Raw genomic sequence first — 23,085 nt, forward strand, 5'->3', positions numbered from 1 at the left:
CTGTAACTTTACTAACTTCTAGCATAATGTGTTGTGGCACAATACGTTATAGCAATATTAGCTCTAAATGTGAACATTTTATTTTGTTGTAAAAAATTTGTAACTTTAACCATAATCATTGATGATTAAGTTCAATATCTTATCGAAATAAAGATTTCGGTTCTAATGAATGAAAGGTGAATATAACGAACAGTGATCAATCTCATAACTCCTATAAGCAATACAAAATAGAGAGTTGGGCAAACACGGAACCCTGGATATACCAGAGGTGGGATCAGGTGCCTAGGAGGAGAAAGCATCCCCTGTCGACCGGTCACACCCTTCGCGAATATATAGCATAAGTGTAGAAATCATTTTTTGTACGGGAAGACAATGTGATTTTGCTTCATCCAGAGCCTCTAAGGGGCGAGATCAAAAGATCGATGTCGGATAAAAATCTGAATTTAAACAGTGAGGGGGAGGGGATTGGTTAAAAACTCCCATAAATTTCTGTCAGATGACATCGATTACACTGCGGTGGAAAGAGAAGAAAGACAAGCACAAGTGACTGTTAAAAAACCACATAATAATATTATATTTTAATGAACATTTTTAAAATAGTTTGAATGTAGGCCTACACTTTCATTTGTGAATAAACAGTAGAAAAGGTATATAGAGTGTTATCTATACTTGTATGTTTTTAATTTAATTTAAGCAATATTTAATTCACTATATTAAGTGAATGGGATTGGGCAGCTCGCATAGCCTATTTCAACCATCTCCTTCTGTTTTACTTGCTAATCGATTAGTTTGAACATTCATCATATTTAGTTTTAAGGGGGGGGGGGGGTCTTGGTGAAAACTATGTGAATTTAGTTTTTTGTCAGACAATTAATGAACTAAATTGATCTCGCCTTTTACAAAAAATTTCGACACCAAAATGACAGTTGCATAATATTACGTATGTAGCGGTCAGCCGGGTTCGATCGCTGGTGACCAGTTAGCTCAGTTTGTAGAGCACCTGACTAGAGATGCAGGGGGCCCGGGTTCGAATCCTGGTCTGGTCCGTTGCATTTTCTCCCTTCCTGTTACACGTATAAGTTTCTACTTCAAAGCAGTTAATATTTTCGTGAGGAATAAACATATCGGCTTGGTATGTGCTTCCCCCCTTTTTGGCTGGACTGCACCCAAACAACGAAACATACTGATTTTAAATTATATATGTGTATATACATATTTTCTAGAATATAGATAAGAACGAATTACCAAATATTTCCGGTTGTGAATGAAAACAAACATTGATGTCAAAAGGCTGATAAACAGGACGTGAATCATGAGATAGTGAAAGGATCACACATTTATGAGTTATCAAGATAAGCAATAAGGATGTTGCCTGGAGTCGACTCAAGGGACATTGGATCATGTTCTAAAAGGAAAATTATTTTCACATTGATAGACATTTGCATCGTTGGATTGGGTAAGTGGATGAGAGATAATTCGGAATGCATCGTAAAAATAGAATTCGATATCCAAAATTACAGACAACATTAAAACAAACATTTCACTTAGAAGTTCCGTATTTCAGAATTGTCTTAAATTTGAAATCATTCACAGTTTGTGGATCGAAGGGGTTTGTTAGGTCTCTGTGTTTCTTCACTGAGTTCAGCTGGCAGTCGTAACAGTATGTACATAGAATATAGATAGGCGTGGTTGATTAGGTTGGGAACACTCTCGCAATTTAACGCGATTTTCCCTCTTTAGCGAGAAAGTAAACATTACCATAAACAGGTGTTTTGGGTGTCTTTATTGAAAATAATCGCAAATTCCATGCAATATGCTGAATAAGTGCGACACACATTTAGCATGATGCGATTCGTATCTATAAAATTTACAACACGGACAAGAAATTTCATATCAATGTTGCTACGTAAGAGGGAAGGAGGCTGAAATCCAATGCACATCGTGAGTGTTTTTGTTTAGATTAATACATTTGCAGAAGTATCAGACATTTGAGCACTTTTTTCTTCTTTTCACTTGAAACACGAAGAGATGTACAACACGGGTGTTTTCCCTCAGTTGTATGGGATAGATTTACCCTCGCTAAAGAGGGATAATCGCGTTTTTGCGAGAATATCTTTGGGGAAGTGTTCCCAACCTGTTGATCAGTCGAACCATCATATATATATGCGCATTCGTCTCAAAACAGGTAAATAAGAGGTCTACAACAGAAAATTGCGCAAACTTTTGGGATAGTTAATGGCAGTGTATTGTATGAAACGAATGTGCTTTGTGGGGGAAAAGCTACTGTTGTAGATCGAGTTTAACATTTGTTGTAGAAGTTTTGAATTTTAGAATTATAATATATATGTAGCAGGTAAATTCAATTGGAGTCAAGTCAACTCGTACCCTGACCGACTCGTACCCAGGTCAACTTGTACCCAATAAGTCAACTCGTACCCAAAAAAGTAAAAGTCAACTCATACCCAAGAATCTGGTTACGAGTTGACTCCTCCTCTTCAATTGATGACAACTTGTACCTAAGCGATATATCACTTATATGCGCATACATATTTTGCATTATGGGCAGATTCTTGGGTACGAGATGACTTTTGCTTTTGGGTACGAGTTGACCTATGGGGTACGAGTTGACCTGGGTACGAGTTGGTCAGGGTACGAGTTGACTAGAAATCATTCAATTTCATATACTAGGTCTGTCATGTGTCCCTCAATGTAATTAAAATTAGATCTTCCATCCGTTCCCCAGTTTTCGATACGCGACGTATCAAAAACTGGGGAGCGGATGGAAGATCTAATTTTAATTAGATTGATGTGTCCCTTTCTGAGTTCCTAGCTAAGACCATTACACTAAACCTTGGAATTTCATTTAAATATCAGGTAATATATCTGATCTGCAGCCCTCAAAATTCATAGTCAGATTGTGGACAAAAGTATCAGAATGATTTATGATGTTGTCATGCAAGAATGAATGTTTACCCCCACCCCCACACCCCCTTTACACAGTGCTATGACATTATGATTTTATGACAACGCAGTTGAAACGGAATAGATCATAATTATTATAATGATGTTACATAGACCTAGAAGACTAAACAAAAGTTTATATGTAACTTATGTAACAGGGTTTCTGTCGAATTAAACAACAAAGTCCTGTATGGGTTCTTAGATGTCGATCACCTCCATTTTATTGCCAGAATCTAAGCTTTAGATATACATGTATATGTATGTGTATGACACTCTGAAACATATCAAACAAATAATTATATTTACAATCATATACATCAAAGTATTACTTATTTACACAAATTACTTCTTTGAAATATATGTTACCATATGATATTATAAAAGCTTAAAAACACTGATACTATATATTTATGATTTTCTATAATGACTATACAGACATTATTCATTATAATCATAGAATATATCATGAACACCATCATACCATTCTATGGGAATAAGTGATGTGGCAATAATCCCTCATTTAACAAAAATGTCCATGGAAATTGACTGTAAATTATGAAGTTTACATAAATAAACTTGCATCATAAAAATATCAAGCATGTATTTAAAAATACAGTATACCAAATCTGTGAAACACATAAATTTAACTTATTTCAAGCTAACTGATTTATGCCTCACAAAATATCTTTCTCACTGTGCAAGTGCTATGGAATTAAATCTACCAAATTATTACGTTTACTGCAAATTAGAAATAATATTAAAGTTAGAAAATAAGCTTACCTTGTTAAAGAAATGATCAGTCAACAGTCAAATATCTGTCATATATTTTCACCAACTTCTCTATAAACCAACTAGACAAAGAATGACTGAACACCACCAAGAACTTTTGGAGGGAAAAAGAACTGACCAATAAAACACCAGCTAACAACACTAAAACCAATAGGAACTTCGAACACTTTCAAACCTATTTACAAAAGTTTAATTATAATGACCTAAGGCAAAATTCAATAAATCAGAACAGGTACTGCCTGTTCTACTTGGATGAGCATAAAACACATCTCAATGTAGTGGTTATTCAGATAATGTTTAATTTGAAATCTATATACAAATTTGTGTAGATTTATTAATTTAAATCAATTAATAAACACTATTACACTTACATTGAATTCTAAAAAAAAATTTCCTCCATAACAATGCTGGCAATCATTTAACACCACTTTGCTTGGTGTGTAGAGGGTCTGAAATTCTGGTGACTTGGAGATTTTATTTTTAATCCACCTAACATCCTTTGTCTGACATCAATTCCAGATAATGATACCTTTCCCTAAAAAACTACAAATATTAGTAAAGACTTCTTATTTCTTATGATTTTTAAAGACAGGGTGGTCATCTTATATATGATATCTATATGTTAAACTTAGAGGTAGAATAGACTCCCCTCTTCTTCAGTGTCTTAGGGATTAGGATTGAATATCATATTCTGAAGATTTTTTTAATGTTAATATTTCGTTTATTTTTAACAGCTGCACTTCCTTTGTTGATATTCAAAGTATCTGTGACCCCGTATACCAGGGGTTTTTACTGTGATGATGACAGCATCAGGTATCCATTCAAGTCGTCCACAGTGACTTCAGCAGCCCTCTACAGCATTGGCTTTGTGGTCAACATCATACTGGTGAGACAAATTCTATACTATGGTTTTATCAATTTTCATGGGCCATCAAATTTCATGTTTTTGCTGAAATTACAATACAATACCACTGCTCTATAACTAACCTGAATCACTCTTTCCTCTTATATATAAATCAAAGGTCGAGAGTCGACTCGCACTTCATTGTCAACTGAAGTAGGTAATCTTCAAGGAGCAAGATAGTAATAATTAAGGATGAAGAACATCGTGTATGTGTGCACGCTTCTTTTAGCAGAATTTACTGTACTGACTCTCAGTGTATATTTGTAGAGTTTATTCAGCAACTAGACATAAAAAGCTACTATCAAAACAAAAAGAAAACAAGAAATGTTTGTCAAACATATATCCCCCATGGTGTAAAATTGAAAACAGTTATACATATGAATCATTTAATTGATAATAGTGCCAAGTCAATTCAAGTTATTAAGTGGACAATATCTTATGTCCAGAGTGGACTGAGCATGTGTCCTAAAAATAGATAGGGGTCATCTACTCCCTAGGATGTACCAGTGTACCAAGTTTGGTGTCAATCAAGCAACTGATTCTTGAAATATAGGAGACAATATATTACTATGTCTAGTTTGACCCTTGACCTTTGACCAAGTGAACCTAAAATTAATAGAGGTAATTTACTCCTTAGGATTTACCAGCATAACAAGTTTGATGTCTGTTAAGCAAAGGGTTCTCAAGATATTGAATGGACAGTATATTCCTATGTCCAATTTGGCCCTTGACCTTTAACCATGTGACCTCAAAATCAATAGGAGTCATCTTCTCTTAAGGATGTGCCAGTGTTCCAAGTGTGATGTCTGTCGAGCAAAGTGTCATTAAGATATTGAATGAAGTATATTCTTATGTCCAGAGTGGATTGACCCTTGACCTTTTGATCTGAAAATCACTTGGGGTCCTCTTCTACTCATAACCAACCAACATATATGGAATATCATTACTATCAAGTGAATGATTCTCAAGATATTGAGCGAACATGTGGTCAACCGATCAACAAGTGCAAGTAATCCCCCTCCTTTCTTCTTTGAAAGGGGGCATAAGTAATCGTTCACAGAATCTCAAATATAGTCACACGAATTTAGAAATATGACTAAATTGGTTTCCGTACTTTGGAAAATGTAGATACTGACATTCCCTCACCAGAGGGCACGTTACTGCAAGCTTGGTAGTGCGAGTAGCACGTGGAACCCACACCCCACACACCCCCCATCGCCGATTTTTTTTTTACCACACCCGAACCTATAAAGGATGTGGTGACTAGAAATGAAAGGAAGAAGAATTTCAGTCAAAATGCACCATTTTAAATCAATCTTTTTAACCCCCTCCCGTGCCCTCCCCCAGTCCTTTGGGCCTCAAAACTCCCCCACAGTAAGGTCTAGATCCGCCACTGAACTCTGGGTAGAGAATGTATAGTGCGAGTACCACGAGGAACTCTGGGTAGGGAATGTATAGTGCGAGTAGCGCACGGAACTCTGGGTAGAGAAAGAAATACTGACAGTTACAATGACATTAAAGGGGCATGGACACGGTTGAGCTGAAAATTTTATTTTTCCATTTTTATCGTTTAGAGTGCTTCACTAACACATTTCAAATAATCAACCAAAATTTGAATATCAGTTGTTGAGCTACAAGTGAGATACAGCACTCGCAATTCTTTGTTATGTAAACAAGGCTTGTGCCATGTTTTTGTTTTACATATAGATTGCTTGATAGAAAATAGCATGTTTAAAACAAAATAAGATGTGCTAAACACTAGAACTATTAAATCATGTTCAGAATTAACTTGTAAATTGAAAAATCTGCTTTAAACGAACTTTTGCTGGTATATCTAGCTCATATGTAAACAAAAACAGGGCACGAGCCTTGTTTACATAACAAAGAACTGTGAGCTCTGTATCTCCCATGTACCTGGACAACTGACATTCAAATTTTTGCTGACCATTAGAAATACCTTAGTTAAGTATTTTAAACATTAAAAATGGAAAACTAAAATTTATAATAATAATACCATATTTATATAGCACCTTTTTCATACACTATGTACGCTCAAAGGTGCTTTACAATGCATATATACCTTACAACAGAATGTTATACGCATAATACATAGAAAATAAATAAAACATTATAAAGCAATGATATAAAAGGCGTTATCACATGTAAACAGTCCGTAGCTGTACCTATCCTGATTGTACATATAAAACATGAAAACACAAGATACCATAAATATGCTAGATAATAATAAACATCAGTTTCAGGGCGTATTAAAATACCCCTATTCATGCCAAAATATACCAGCTTGCTATTAAATACTATTCTAGATTGGAAAATTTAGCAAAATCTAATGATAATCACAATGTTTTACTAAGGAATGCTTACTTGGAAGATGTACACTTGGCTAGTGAAAATAAAAAATGCTGGCAAACTTGTATAAAATCAATACAAAAGATGTTAAATGTTAACGTTGACACTGAATGTAAAATGTTTATTCCTAAACTTAAAAAATTCTTTGAAAATAAATTCTTTTCTGAACTTCAACATATTAACAACACTCAAAGTGGTAAGCTCTCATTTTATAGTACATTATTCAACCATGATGTTATGAAACTAGAAATCCAACCATATTTATGTCTTCCACTTCCTAAGAATTTAGTTTCTTATCTTACCAAATTAAGAATAAGTGCACATAAGTTGTATGTAGAAACAGGTCGATATTGTAATCCGGTCATTCCTAGAGAAAATAGATTTTGTTTTCATTGTCAAACTATTGTTGAAGATGAAAAACATTTTTTACTTGATTGTCCTGTGTATGAACATATTAGAAAAATGCATTCAAAACTACTAGATATTAATACCTTATTTTGTTTACTAAATCCACATAACCTTGTATCTACAAAACAAACCTGTCTATACATCAGAGACTGTTTTAATGTTAGAAATAAGTTTTCAACAGTTTGATATTTTGTAATGTATCAATATATATGTGTATCTATGTATGGCTAACAACACATTCTTATATAATGTGCTTTAGTGCCAATAAAGAATTGAATTGAATTGAATTGAATAATGAAATACACACACAGCATATAATTACTGAAATGATTGAAACTAGTCCTGGAAAACTTGATGGAAAAAATGTGTTTTCAGTGACTTCTTGGAGCTATTGTTCTGAAACGCCGATCCCCGTACGTAGCGGTTCAACTTTTTGGAATAACTAGAGTGACCGATTGTTTTATAGACCTAAGATTTCGGGTAGGCTTATATACCTCTAGAAATCGTTTGATATAAATTGGGCACTCATCACGTAAGGCTTTGTAATATAAGTATTTTAAAAGTATCTTATATTGTGTCCTACACTGCACAGGTAACCAGTGTAGTTCTCTTATTATTGGAGTGATATGGTTGTAACGAGAGGTCCTGGATATGAAACGTGCGGCAGTGTTCTGAATATGTTGGAGCTTGCTCAGGACTGTCTTTGGAACACCAACCAGGAGAGCGTTACAGTAATCTAACCTTGATGTAACTCGGGAGTTCACAAGAGATTTAGTTGCTTCTGTTGTTAAATATTTTCTTATGTGGCCTTTTTGCCGCAACTGTGCATAACAAGATCTGCTGATAGAGTTCACTTGTTTGAAAATTTTCAGCTCAAATCGTGTCCATGCCCCTTTAATGGGCTTCCATACTTTTACCCTTAAAAAATACATGTACAATCGAAATAATGCTTATAATTATATTTATTACACCCGTATTTAACTCAATATTATAGGGCTATTAAACTTATAATGGTGAATATTGGTACGAGTTGGCTGTAAAAATGCACAAGCTTGCGAGGTTCATGTGACACATTGAATACTTATCTTCATTCAGGTTCATGTGACACAATAGATTATATCTTCATTCAGGTTCATGTGACACATTAGATAATATCTTCATTCAGGTTCATGTGACACATTGAATACTTATCTTCATTCAGGTTCATATGACACATTGAATACTTATCTTTGTTCAGGTTCATGTGACACATTAAATACTAATTTTTGTTCAGGTTCATATGACACATTGAATACTTATCTTTGTTCAGGTTCATGTGACACAGTGAATACTTATCTTTGTTCAGGTTCATGTGGCACATTAAATATTTATCTTTGTTCTGGTTCATGTGACACATTAAATATTTATCTTTGTTCGGGTTCATGTGGCACATTAAATACTTATCTTCATTCAGGTTCATGTGACAGTGAATACTTCAGTGGGATCCCTGTAACTCATTATATACATATCTAATTCATTCTAGTTTTCAAGAAAATTTTAATTATTCTTTCCATTGACTTGACCTTTTAATTTTGATTTGAAACATATTAGAAACCAAAGGCTGTATGCAACGCACTGTTCCTGCAAGTCTTGATAAAATTTAATATAGAATTTAGTTTCAAACTTTTGAAGTCTTTTTTGGGCTTTGGCATTTGTCATAGATACATATATCCCATTCCTGCAGGTCAGGGATAATCAGGAATGCTAATTAACACTAAATGTGCAGTTAAAACCAGCAGAACAGGTTTGCATGGCTTTATATGTTCTATTGCATCACATCTGTACAGGGTAAAAGAGGAATTGTGAAATAACAGTCTTATCTATTTGTTATGTACAAACTCGTGTCATGAAAGGTGAAGGTAAGAACAGTGATCAATCTCATAACTCCTATAATGAATACAAAATAGATAGTTGGGCAAACATGGACCCCTGGACACACAGGAGGTGGGATCAGGTGCCTAGGAGGAGTAAGCATCCCCTGTTGACTAGTCACACTCACTGTGAGCCCTCTATCTTCATCAGGTAAACAGAGTAATCTGTAGTCAAAATCAATGTGCAAAGAACAGCCTCAATTGGTATGAAATATATCAGACAGCATTTTACCCAATGAGAGGTTGTATTGGTAAATTAGATCATTATAACAACAATAAAATTTGTGAGATGCTGACTTTAAATGAGACAGTTGAAACCCCTGTAACATCAACCTATATTTGTCAGTCGCCTGCATCAATTTAAAATCTGACCATACACAGAACAAAGTCTTTCGCATCAAATCAGTTGATAGACATAAACACCATATGCAGGTGAAATTGGAATATTGCTACATTAAATATGGGAAGTTGACGATGGATACATGTCCGAGATTAGAGAAAAAGATTTTCTAGGATTTAATATATCTTTACTACATGTAAATGGTTTCCCTGTATTTCAACTATATAAAAACTAGAGAGAGAGTAATTTTATTTCATTAGTAATGTATGTTTAGAAATCTATAGTATTTCAGATCTGTTGCTGTTAAATATTGCACAAGAATGCTTAGTCTTGGCATGGTGTACATAATTACCAATCTGATAAAATATTAGATAAGTAAATCTACATGTATATCATATCAGCATATCAATATTTGTAAACAATAAAATGAGAATGATTTGGACTTTGAAATATGTACAGGTCTTATTTTAGAAATATAAAATAAAATGTCATCCTTTAAATGCAAATTTTTCAGGATTTATCTTGGCCACAATTTGACTTATGTTTCATAATATGGGAATGTTTTGATACAGAGTGAATTCATTTTGTAAATTAACAGCGTATGTTTCTTTTGAGTGCAGAATACTAAAAACTATAAATCACTTTTCCTTTTCAGATTCTCCTCTTTGAATTCATCCATTATTACTTCGGCAGCATCTTAGGATCCACTAATGGCAGCCCATCCGAGACTACAAGCTACACAGACAGCTCCTTACAGAGTCCTGGCTCAACAAGACGTAAAATCTACCAATATTTCTACCATGTGTACCGAGTGTTCCTTCCATTTGTGTTTGGTGCAGTCATACAACACCTGACAACAAACATTGGGAAATACAGCATCGGCCGACTGCGTCCTCACTTTCTGTCTGTGTGTCAACCAGACCCATTGAAGTTCAGATGTGACACAGGGTATATCACTGTTGATGTCTGTACAGGAGATCAGTCACTGATCCGAGAGGCAAGGTTAGAGTCTCTTTGAAGAAGATCACAAGAATTAAAGCTCTAAGTTTTTAATTTGTTACAGCATATATATGCATATAAACTTTAAAAAACATTTAGCTTGTTATTTTCTAAGGCAGTTTCTTAATAGATACAAGGAAGGGGAGAGAGAGAGAGAGAGAGAGAGAGAGAGAGAGAGAGAGAGAGAGAGAAATTTGAATTCATTTTGTTTAGGTTTTAGATTCGTTGGATGGGATACAATTGGGCCCCACAAAATATTTTGCTTTCAAAATAACATTTTCAATTCTTCTTCTGTTGTAGACTTTCTTTCCCATCAGGACATGCTTCATTCTCTACCTATTCAATGATTTTTGCCATGGTGAGCATTTATAGAATAATTAGAACTTGATGAATGAATTGGTCTTTAAAATGTGTCAAATGATGATAGAAAGTCATGCACACACACACGAGAGAGAGAGAGAGAGAGAGAGAGAGAGAGAGAGAGAGAGAGAGAGAAGAGAGAGAGAAAGAGAGAGACAGACATGGTATCTCTATGCTTTAACAAGAAAGGGTAAACATGTAGATGACACGTTAATCCTGGTTTGCTGTTACACATTTCAGCTGTATGTCCAGGCGCGTTTGAGATGGAGAAGTGTCCTTCTGTTGCGCCCACTGCTTCAGCTGATTCTGTTCTACCTTGCGTATTACACCTGTCTGTCCCGGGTGTCTGACTACAAGCATCACTGGAGTGACGTGCTGGCAGGAGCCATTATAGGGACTGTGACAGCACTGCTAGTGGTAAGATTGTGGAGTAGAAAGAGGCTATTGTTTCAAGGCAACTGTTTAAATTGACAGTTACACTTGGTGTAGCTATAGAAATGTGATCATTAACAATTTCCTTATGGAAATATTTGTGGGTAAAATATTCAGCTATTCATCATATTGAAAGTGAGTAGAGAGACTTTTTTTATAATAGGTATTTAAAGTATCTGACCTATTTGAGGCTGGAACCAAGAATATCAAAGCAGGCTCACCTGTTATTCAAAACATGGTGGTCCAAACTCCCGAGCACCGAGCCATGGACATTCAGCATTATACGGAAATCACCAAACCAACAAGGCAGCAGCAGTACATTCCAAAACACATAAATACCATGTCATACAGCCCTCAGATTTCCCAGGAAGAATACGATGACAGATACTACATATCGGGGGCCAGGCAGAGAAATGGGGTCTCACAAGGTTACCCTAGAAATGACTCCAGAATGGGAGCCGAGGGCGAAAGTGCTACTCAGGTTTATTACATCAACGCCCCAGGCAATAGGCATTCTGATCGGGAGAGTAACAACACATTATCAAAAATGACCACACAGTTGTGAACATCCTCTGATGCTGGTAGAAAATTGTCCATTCTAGTCATTTAAATTGTAAAACAATAATCAATGCAAACAAATACTTTTAATTTTATATCCATTGTATTTGTATACAGTTTTTACCACATCATTATTTCATGTCAGCTATTTCATTCAACAATCTTGTACATGTGTAATCTTCTTTTCTATGATATTGTTATTTCACAAAAGTTAGCATTAGAGAACAAATTTAAACCTCGATGTATAGCATCTTTAAGAGTAAAAAATACAGGTTTGATGAAATTGTACACAAGGTTTGTGTGTAGCACTTTGTTGCATGATATAGTGCTTCATAAATTGGGACTATACTGTCTCAATGTGTTATTGCCCCTGTACAAAAACGTAGATCTATGAATATTTTATCTTTACAGATACCGCTGCTTAGTCCCTTGAATGTGACTGGAGTCATTAAATTGTATATATTTGAAATCTCTATGACATTTTAGATTGTATTATATAAGAGATTCTTTGTTGTGCACAGTGATTTTACTACACTATGTAGGTCCCCTGTTCGGTCGTGTACACAAACTAATGTATAACCGGCTATTTTTGCGTATCACAAATTTTGCAAAAATACCCCCAAAACACTGTAATGTTTTATTTGCTTAGTTCTTTATTTGCGATTCTCCAAGTTACAAATTAATTGACACTTGACAGGTTTCAATTTTGTTCAGAACAAACATTACTGTTACTTGTGTTGTCACTCAACAAGTTAACAGGTGCTTGTACAGTGATAACGCCTGACCACCGTTAAAGATAATTAGTACTTAGTAACACCCGGGGTGGTGAGTTTCTACTGAGTTATTCTTATGTTGTAAGATATAGTACACAATTGGTGTAAATTTTATGTGAATTTAATCGTTTGTGACTCAAAAATACTCACAAAGAAAGCAAAAATTGGATTATCGCGATAAAACCATGTTATACAGTAGAATGACAGTCTTGACATATTTAGAATCTTTTTTAAATTTCTGAAAATATTGAAATACATATAGTCAGTGTTTAACCTTAACTAATGTCTATCATCCTGAGCTGTAACTGTAAGGATTGACAAATTTAAAACATAGTCTGTTCATTGTGCTAGTAAAAAAATATAAATTTCGATTATTCTACGAAAATAACTCTGAACTCTGCTTTTGATCAATAGACATGTATTTCTTCAAGCAAAAATTATAAAGTTAACAGCCGAACTAAATCGAGATGTAGATATGAACAGAGATGTTTGTACTGAAAGATACATGCCCTCCTTTCCCCATATTGAAATCCGTTTGACCCGAAAACCAGTTGTGGTCATCTAGTAGTGATAATCAATTTGCTTGTTATGTTTGCAAAAAAGTTCCACGACCTTTTGACCTGAAAATCAGTAGGATCATTTAGCCATAATGCCACCCTGCGTATGAAATCTGATGACAGTATCGGAAATTGGATTTTCTAATTACCAACTGAACAATAATTGATGTATGTGTATAGTATAGGAGAGAAAATCTGTGGCTGGACCGGGAATCAACTTGGGAACCCTGCATTACTAGTCAGGTACTCTAACCGCTGAGCTACCCAGGCCGATATCCATGACCCATATAGCCCTAACTACAACATATGCTTATTACAAAAATTAAACAAAAGGCTGGGTTTTCTCATCATCAATTGGACAACTAGTGTCATATGCATGCTAGAGAATGAATGACCTTCTGACCTGAAATTCAGTTGAGGTCATCTACCAAATCATGGTCAACCTATGTATAAAGTTTGTTAATCAAATGGATATTGAGGAGATATCGCAGTATTTGGTCTACTTTTTTAATCTTAGTACTTGTTTAATGTTTGTAATTTTTATACATTTGATTTTTGTGATTTAGAATTCATTGTATTGTAAGCCAACTTTTATTTAATGTGACAATTTTTAATTTTCATGTCATAGAACCAGTTCCACAGTTTGAAATGAGTTGTGTTTCTTTCAATCATTTAGTTATTCGAAACCTTCTAGGCAAATCTATGAATTGTTATTTTCTTTTTAAAAGGTTGTTTTTTAAAATGACTGTTGGATTTGGTGATAGAGTAATGATTCCGGATATTTGAGGTATGACCATACGGAGTTCTCAATTAGTCACTTTACATCACGTGATCTCATTTGTGTATAAATACCGAGACTCCGCAGTCCAAACTTCCGCCAGAGGTCGTTTGCACACAAACCAAACTTCCGCCAGAGGTCGTTTGCACACAAACCAACCTCAGTGTCTCTGTGTGTGGAGACGGAGAGGACTATGGGTAGTATGTCCACAGTCGTCTGTGTCATTCTGATAGAAGACCCATCCAAGTAGAGAGGACGAGATTATGTGTACATGTACTAATAAAGTATTCATAGTAAACAATTCCTCGCCTGTTCTTACAGTTAGAGAGTGAATTTGGAAGGCCATCAGAAGTCTGGCCTGCCACGAAGAGGTTGACCTCCATTAAAGAGGCTAGCCATAGTTCATTTTTGGTGTCGTCCGCATTGGCTGAACAGACCGTCGTCCAGGCCACTATACTCATTGTCCGTCCTGAATAAGGCATCCTACAGTGAGTGTAGTGGATGAAGGGCTACCACATATGCTGTCCGTCCTGAATAAGGCGTCCTACAGAATGTGGGGGTAATCCGAGGGCGACTGGGCTCTACATTTTAAGTTAGCACTACCAGTTTATCGTTGCTTGCCTCTGATTGATATAGTGATTCTGTTTGAGTATAATTAACCTAGATAAGGTTAGGATATATTTGTATATTTTGGCAGTCCACTAAAATCATACCAATTAGTTTAAATTGTTATTGTTGAATACCCCAAACCCTGGAATTGACCAGGTACGATCCCAGAATTTAATGTAAATACGTTACAATAAACATAGCTTCATGTCTGTGATGTGTTGTACACAGCATGGTGGCTGCTCTATTCTCACTTCAGAGGCATGAGGTAAACATGGCATTTTATGCTCCACATGCATTTAAAGGGGCATGGACACGATTTGAGCCGATTATTTTCAAAATTTAATTTTCCATTTTTAATGTTTAGAATGCTCAACTAAGGTATTTCTAATGGTCAGCAAAAATTTTGAATATCAGTTGTTGAGGTACATGGGAGATACAGAACTCACAATTCTTTGTAAAGCAAATTTCGGTTCAGCATTAGAAATACTTTGGTTAAGAACTGTAAACAATAAAAATGGAAAAAGAAATTTCTAAATTTTCAGCTCATCGTGTCCATGCCCCTTTACAGTAAGATAACATTTTTGATTTTTCCAATATCAGATCAAAATAAATTGCAAGTTTCCACATCGATTACTATTTTTTGGCCGTCTAGAACTGGACTTTGTATACAGGCGAAGTTAAATTCACATGCAGGAAAACACAGGGTTCTAGAATATGAAGAGCCCTCGTAGTTACATGCAACCAAAATAATGCATTTTTTTTGCAATGAAAATTATTCCACAAAGAGGTCCATGGGTCACAATGCTCACCTGGGCCATATTCACCTTTCTTCATTAGATTTTATTCCCATGAAAAAGTTTGATCCTACCCTACACTCACAGGGTAATAATTAAATACTATTTTTGTCTACATTCATTTACTATATAAAATTAGATTCTAGCCCAACATTTAAGCCCAGGGTCCATAGTTTGAACCAAAAAAAATGGCCCAATGGTTTTGGAGAAAAAGATTGTGAAAAGAAATAAGCACATGCAGTTGATGTACTCTACTGCACGTAAATAACATACACGTAGATACACATGTACTTTAAAGGGACCGATTCACGATTTTCCCCAACATTTTTTTTTCCAATTTTAATGATCAAAATCTACTGTTAATGTGTTTAAAAGAGTTCACATAAAAATTAAGGTTATACATTATCACAGAAGCTCATTTTAGAGAGTTTATTATTTGTTTTGTAAACAAAGACTGCGGTATGTTATTGTTTACGAAATTCTCAAAAGAAATGGATATCGATCTAAGTTTATTATATCTTTCACATTTCAAGCATTTTGGGGGTAAATGTGTCATCTAAAAGTTAAAATTTGTGATTTTACAAGATTAAGATGCTTTATATGACAAAATAAATATTTCAATTGTTTGTTTGTAAACATAAAAAGACTCGAGTCTTTGTTTACATAACACAGATTTAAGGCTAAAATATTGCTTTTATTCTTGCATTCAGAAGGTCAAAAGTTTGGCTGTCAACATTAAATGAGTTATATTTTTAATGTTTACCATCAAAAATGAATAATATTTTTTTTATCAAAAATCGTGAACCAGTCTCTTTAAGAAATAATGCTTCAACACACCTTGAATTACATTTGATAATTTAATGGACATATCAAGAAACAATGCTTTAAGTACTACACACAGTACTTTCAATAAAACAGTCAATATGTACATGTACAATCGAAGACCTAAAAGTTCATATTTACAAAGTTGATTCCTTCTTGTACAAGACATCCAATGGCATAAACCAAATTGAGATTTCATAATTCTATATATACATGTTCAACTAGTTTGAAGGTGGGATTTCTTCAGTGAATTCGTGTTAACTCCTCTATGCTTTTCACCAGATCATCAACAGTTGCTTCCCTTTTCATGCCACTTCCATCATCAATCTAGAATATTATATACATAGTACATGTATTTCAAAATAATTATATACAATACTCATTTTGCATTTAAAAAAACTCTGTCTATACATGCAAGTCCACGTCTAGAGAACAAATCTGACTTTGGAATCGGCCAAACCTGGTACATGGATGCCTTCAATAGAGTTGTCTGCCCTAGCTGACATGTTGGTTTACATACATATGTATGTTTCCTTACCTGTAGTCCTTTAACAGTTTCCTGCATTTTGTCTCTGTTCAGATCTAGGAAGCTCTCTATCAGGTCGCCATCAATAAACCCTTCACAGGCCTCTGTCTTTCTTTCTGTGTGGAAAGATCGCCAACTTACAGACATCAAGGATCATAGTGAACAGCAGACACAGTGCACTATCATGTTCCCAGAACCATGTTTGGGAGTGTAGGACTATAAGTGCATGTACATGCATTGGATTTTTTATCAGTTAATTTAAGAATTAGTTTAACTTTTTTGCTTTTCAATGAAATGGTTTGATTTTTATGTTGTAGGTTAATGGTCAAAATCACTAACCTGCATGTACATAGATACATACAATGTATGTGCAGAATTTTGATGGGGTAACAATTAAATGTCTACAAACAACTTTATTATAAATAGAGGAAATCAAATGATATTCACATCATAGGTACATAGATAATATAAGTACCTGAAGATTACTACGGTGTTTTAAAAAAAGAAGCTCAGGTGCAGCATGCATGTGTATGGTCTTTTGAAGTTCCCATTTTGGACTAGTCACAACTTTATTTGCTTTTCATTGAAATATTTGGTTGTAGACATATCTAATTATCACAAACATGTGCTCAACTTTGATTGGATGACTTTAAATTTACAGTAACTTTCTTATAAATGATGGAACCTGTAGATATATAACACTGTATAATTTGAATGCCTGTAGAATGGCTTAAACAAAAGTGCCAAGTCATACCTGTGTGCCTGTGAACGCATGTGTTGTTTCGTTAATTTCATGCCACTAAAACAGCCATAATTTTCTTATAAATGACACACATAAAATTAAATTTACACTGTAGGTTTACCATATGAATGTCTATTGAGTAAACAAGAGTACCGCCAACGGTACATAATACGCCCGTGAAAAACTAATATAGGATGTTATTCTTACACCATGATTTGTAGAACTTGGCTTCGGTAGTATCAGCAATCATCAGGGTGTGACATACTTTCTTTGCATCGTAAAAACAGACAAATCATGTACTGTCTATGTAATATTTTCACTTGGCATAAGGTGTATCTATACCAAAATTGATGGTCCTTGCCACAATGGTTCGGTCTGTAACCTGCTACTATGACCTTGACCTTGCTTGAGAAACATAGGCATCCTCCACTTGGCATAAAGTTAATGTGTATCAAGTTTTACAGTCCTAGCCCCAACAGTTTGGTCTGTATACTGCCTACAAGATTTACCTATCAATGGATACTACGACCTTGACCTTGAAAAATAACAGGCATTTTCCTCTCATCATGGTGATCAAATGTACTGAGTTGTAATATCTTGGATTTTACGGTTTAGTTTGCATCCTGCCTACAAGGTTTTCCTACTAAGTGATACTAGGACCTTGACCTATAAAAACAAAAGGCTTCCTCCACTTGGCATGAGGAGTATGTGTACCAAGTTTGACAGTCCTAGTCCCTACAGTTCAGACTGCATTCTGCCTACAAGGGTTTCCTACTAAGTGATACTGCAACCTTGACCTTTGACCTTGAAAAACAACAGGCATCTTCCTCTCATCATGGTAATCAAATGTACCAAGTTGCAATATCCTGGAGCTTATGATTTGGTCTGTATCCTGTCTACATTGTTTTCCTACTAAATAATACTGTGACCTTGACCTTGAAAAACAATAGGCATTTCCCTCTCATCATGGTGATCAAATGTACCAATCTGCAATATCTTGGAGCTTATGGTTCGGCTTGTATCCTGCCTACAAGGGTTTCCTACTAAGTAATACTACGACCTTGTCCTTTGACTTCTAACCTTGAAAAACAATAGGCATCTTACTCTCATCATGGTGATCAAATGTAACAAGTTGTAAAATCCTGGAGCTTATGGTTCAGTCTAAATCCTGCCTACAAGGTCCGAACAGACGGACGACGCCATACCATAACACGTCCCATCTTCAACGGGCATATAAAAATTGCTGAATCTAATACGCCAGTTTTGAGATACAAACTCTTCTGTGTAGGAGGTGCGTTTAGTGGCACTTTGAATGACTAAGCGGGACAGAGTGGACCTACAGTCAGCGAGGAAGACGATGAAATGCATTAAAAGCGGCTTCTCTTTTAATATGTAAATGTGGGGAATACAAAATACTGTCGAAAGAAATGGTTTACTAAAGTGGAAACATAAAAACAATGTCATATTTGCAAGTAATATCTTAGATATGGTACATGTACTTATGACCAACGAAATAACGTGATATGATAATAATTCTATGTATTTAATTACTCCCTAAATACTTATAACTTATTTAGTTTCCGTTTCAGTCGAATTCGGGTGATGTAACAGTGTATGAGAAACTTACTGAGTACATTCACTTACGCAGTGATGAAAATTAGTCCCACTCCCGCATGTAAACAAATTGTTTTGCGCCTCACTTTATACGAGAGTTCTCCAAAGGGAAATAACTCAGGCATATCTCGAAACCGGCGTATTGATGTGTATGTGACAGTGCTTTAGTATCTTTTAATATCAAAACACTAGAATACGTCTAAACCATTTTCAGTTCTCAAGGATTTATATTGTAAATATATTTTAAGCCACTTTACTGATGGGTGTTGTCAAAATTGATGACCTATATGTGCTTGCATATGCATTATATCTAATGATTGAAGGCCTATAACTCTCTTATAAATGAAGGAAATAGAAGGATCTTCACATCATAAGTATAAAGAAATATGATCAAAAATGCTGAAACATTGGGGTTTTTTAAAATTTGATTGGACAAAACTTGAATGTCTTTAACTCCCGTTTTTCAATGAATTTGTTTAATAACTATACATTAAGTATACAATGGATATTGAGACTCCTAATGGATTGGCAGATCAAAATTTCTTACAAGCATGAGTATGCATATTTGATTAATACTGATTAGATAATGCTATAACTCTCTTTCGATTAGGGAAATACATTGTGTTTGTAATACAAGTGTCAATTGAATTATTTAGACATCAACTAGTAAATAGGAGGATGTTTGGGAAACATCTGTAATGGTCCCCATTACAACAAATTCCCGGTATCAAAATCAACTCCATTCTAGTAGGATTTAATTACCAGTAACAGCAGGGACAATCTATAAACCTTAAAAGTGCACGCATCAATCATTAATCTTTGTTCATTAAGGATACAATGAGTGTTCTATTTTCCCAACACTCTTGATAACTTTAGCCAATCGTGACTGAACATCTTGAAGAAAAGTGTAAAATTCTTGAGGAACTTGTGTTACCAGACCTACAAAAGAGAGAGTGTACATTTACATTCACAAAGTAACCATGTAATCTACAACCATAGTCCTGTAACTAATCAACTGCTTACCCATCAATACTGACTTACCCACAGCCCCGTTGACCGTCCCATACAAAACAGAACCTTGAGTAGGTGTGCTGGTCTCTCCCGAGTGCTGCATCACCAGAGAGCCTGAAATGAATTTGTCTCTCGTGTAACCTGTGGTAGGGATATACATTCAGAACAGATGAACTGTTGTTTCCTCTTTAAATTCAATGTGTGCAACATACAACTGTCACGCCCAGTGTAAAATTTCATTCAGTGATACAAATAATATCTCTCAACGAAATACCAAGTGTGGTGCAGCTGGAGAATTCAATACCGAATATCATGCACATTTTCCCAAAAACAATTCTTGACAAAACTGATGTGACTTACCATGTCTAAATACGTTAACAAATTCACCAAGATGGAACATTCCGACCTCTTGTAAATTTTGTCTGTCTTCATCTGTGGTAGATGCACTGAAAGTACAAGTAAATTAATTAGCAATCATTTGTTTGCTCTCATGAAAATTTACGAATGTATTGAATTCACACCATATACTGTACATGTATATTAACCCACTAATCAATCTTACACAGTGTAATGACAATACTCATTAAATAAAATCTCCATGAAATGGAGCCACTGTTGTCTCATTTTATCTTTGGGTGGAGTACTAATTCATTTTAGCATCAACTGAAGGTACTTTACATGCCAAACATATGAAGTTTGATCTACATGTATAAGTTTTTACAAAGTTGTGAGCAAGATTGTCAAAGTTGTTGTGATATATTTAAGTCCCCACGCTTTCACAACATCGGGTAAGAAAATTTAACATGCATCCACATTTCACTTAATGAAATAAAACTCTTATAAAATGTGAACCCTCTTTATTTGGTGATAGTTAATCAAGTCAATATTCCAGTCAAACTCTTATAAAATGTGAACCCTCTTTATTTGGTGATAGTTAATCAAGTCAATATTCCAGTCAAACTGACCTGTCTTTTTGACATGTGAATAAATTAAAGGAGTTTTCTGCTCCAAGGAAATTGTCATCATCTAAGATCTCAACTGCTGTAGTCCAGTTTGGATTGCAGTCCCTTGCAATCTACAAATACAAATTGTTTCCATGAAAAAAATATGATGTAATTCACAAAGGCAATAACTAATGCCACCCTCTTTCAGATGGTTTGAATTAGTTACCTCTACCCTAAAAGCAAAAATTCTCATCTTGTTGTAATGTTCTTTGTTACACATGACATTTGTATTAAAAATGTAAAGATACAGTAAAGTCTGACCTCTTCCAAAGTGCCCTCCATTGGTTTGTAGAGTAACAGTGTAATGGACCGCATCAGGTCTCCCACCAGAATGAAGTCGCACTTTGTCTTCAGATACAATGCCACAATACTATTAAAATAATTGCACTCTATCCTCAACTCTTTCTCCGCCGTCCACTCAAATAGCCGCACCTGAAGGTAAAATAAAATCAGCTGTACTGGTTTGAATAGTCGGAGACGCTGAATACGGCATCTTCAGTAGTTACTTCTACTTACAGTGCTGTTGATGCTGGCCAATAACTTTCCATTAAATTCCACCAGAGTATATGCAGCACCTTTGATTTCTTTCTCAGCAATTTGATTTAATTTACCTGAGAAATAAATTATTACTGTTAATTTCACTCAAGTTCAGAACATTTCTTTCAGTGCTCGAGCTGGGCTTCGCCATTTTCGCCAATGGCGAATTTTTTTCAAAAATGGCGAAAAAAAGTTAAAGTGGCGAAAATCCCTTTTTGCAATAATTTGTATTTTAAAATCTGTCTGTCAGTAACACATTATCGGCTGTTTGTTTATGCAGTCAAAATCTGTTTACTCAGTCTACGCGTGCGACCGGAAATCTCGCGTCGCTCCAGTGCAGAGCTGGTCACGAAGGCCAGATAATAGCCTCAGGTAATCTATGGCTGCAAAAAAGTCGGTGATTATATAATAAAGTACATCGCACAGCTGTGTACCCTGCTGTGGTCAATTGTTTAACATTTAAAGTCTTATTCATTATAATTGTGTTATCATCTCCACATTTATGTCAATTCTTAACCACAGAACCGACCGGTATTATTGTGTATAATGTATATACATCAATTGTTTGTTTTTGCAGCCAAGCTCATTGATTACAAGATTTTGATGTGTTTGATTTTAGTTCGAATATTTCATTAACAATGCGGTCGGTCACCATTGATATGGATGTAGCAATTTTGATAAATAATTTTCTTTGAAGTTCGGTGCGCAACAGTATAAAGATGCTAATCTCATAAGACTATGCACCCCATTCTATTTTGACACTAAACTTGTAGCTTCTGACTCTAGTCAGCCTAAAATTAAAGAAAAATATCTATGTTTGGCTTTACAGTCAACCCCACCGGCTCAAACAAATTGCAAAATCTACCATACCAAAACGGAAATACTCTAAATTGGGCTTGATGTTTTGTGACATCTGCATTTTGGGCAATGTAGACAATGTTTTCACTGAGGGCTGTAGCATCATGAAGTTTATATTTATATGATTTATTACCTGATTTTTGATTTCCACAATAAAATTTTATTATCAAACAAATCAACTTATTATTTCAGAAAGAAGTGTTTACGTATGGTAGCTGGATATTTTTAAGTAATGTAACCGATTCCAAATGCTAAAATCAGTGTAATGAATAAAATAATATGATGGAAATAATTGTATAGCATGAGGTTATCTGCGCCGCGCTGCACCCCGAAAAAGTGGCGAAAGAGAATTTTGGTCCAGTGGGAGCACTGATTTCTTTTAATAGAAAACTTATAAAACATCTTTCAGAAATAATTTTTTTTTAACAAACA

The 23,085-nt window shown here is 35.0% G+C and overlaps 2 protein-coding genes and 1 long non-coding RNA gene across 3 annotated transcripts in view; 1 reads left to right on the forward strand and 2 right to left on the reverse strand.

Annotated features, from left to right (window-relative positions):
- Positions 1–1,253: 1,253 nt before the first annotated feature.
- LOC125683723 (phospholipid phosphatase 2-like) lies at positions 1,254–14,437 on the forward strand. The gene is made up of 6 exons (XM_048925164.2): positions 1,254–1,456; positions 4,485–4,636; positions 10,335–10,681; positions 10,979–11,036; positions 11,279–11,455; positions 11,634–14,437. Exons 1-6 carry the CDS (start codon positions 1,366–1,368, stop codon positions 12,033–12,035), a joined length of 1,227 nt encoding a protein of 408 aa, XP_048781121.2. The 5' UTR covers positions 1,254–1,365; the 3' UTR covers positions 12,036–14,437.
- Positions 3,153–4,113, reverse strand: LOC130046946 (uncharacterized). The gene is made up of 2 exons (XR_008796016.1): positions 3,443–4,113; positions 3,153–3,235 (listed from the first exon to the last, which is right to left on the reverse strand). It is a non-coding gene; the product is annotated as an uncharacterized LOC130046946 (long non-coding RNA).
- Positions 14,438–16,377: 1,940 nt separating the features above from the next.
- LOC125683717 (DNA damage-binding protein 1-like) overlaps positions 16,378–23,085 on the reverse strand; it is a 31,662-nt gene continuing 24,954 nt past the window's right edge. Inside the window, exons 21-28 of the mRNA XM_048925152.2 lie at positions 21,775–21,869; positions 21,520–21,690; positions 21,220–21,329; positions 20,615–20,700; positions 20,285–20,368; positions 20,080–20,182; positions 16,900–17,023; positions 16,378–16,688 (exon numbers count right to left, since the gene is read on the reverse strand). Coding sequence (XP_048781109.1) covers positions 16,605–16,688; positions 16,900–17,023; positions 20,080–20,182; positions 20,285–20,368; positions 20,615–20,700; positions 21,220–21,329; positions 21,520–21,690; positions 21,775–21,869 — 857 coding nt within the window. The 3' untranslated portion in view covers positions 16,378–16,604. The remainder of the gene's footprint in view (positions 16,689–16,899; positions 17,024–20,079; positions 20,183–20,284; positions 20,369–20,614; positions 20,701–21,219; positions 21,330–21,519; positions 21,691–21,774; positions 21,870–23,085) is intronic.

This window comes from Ostrea edulis, chromosome 6, assembly GCF_947568905.1.
Source record: "Ostrea edulis chromosome 6, xbOstEdul1.1, whole genome shotgun sequence".
Classification (NCBI taxonomy): Eukaryota; Metazoa; Mollusca; class Bivalvia; order Ostreida; family Ostreidae; genus Ostrea; species Ostrea edulis.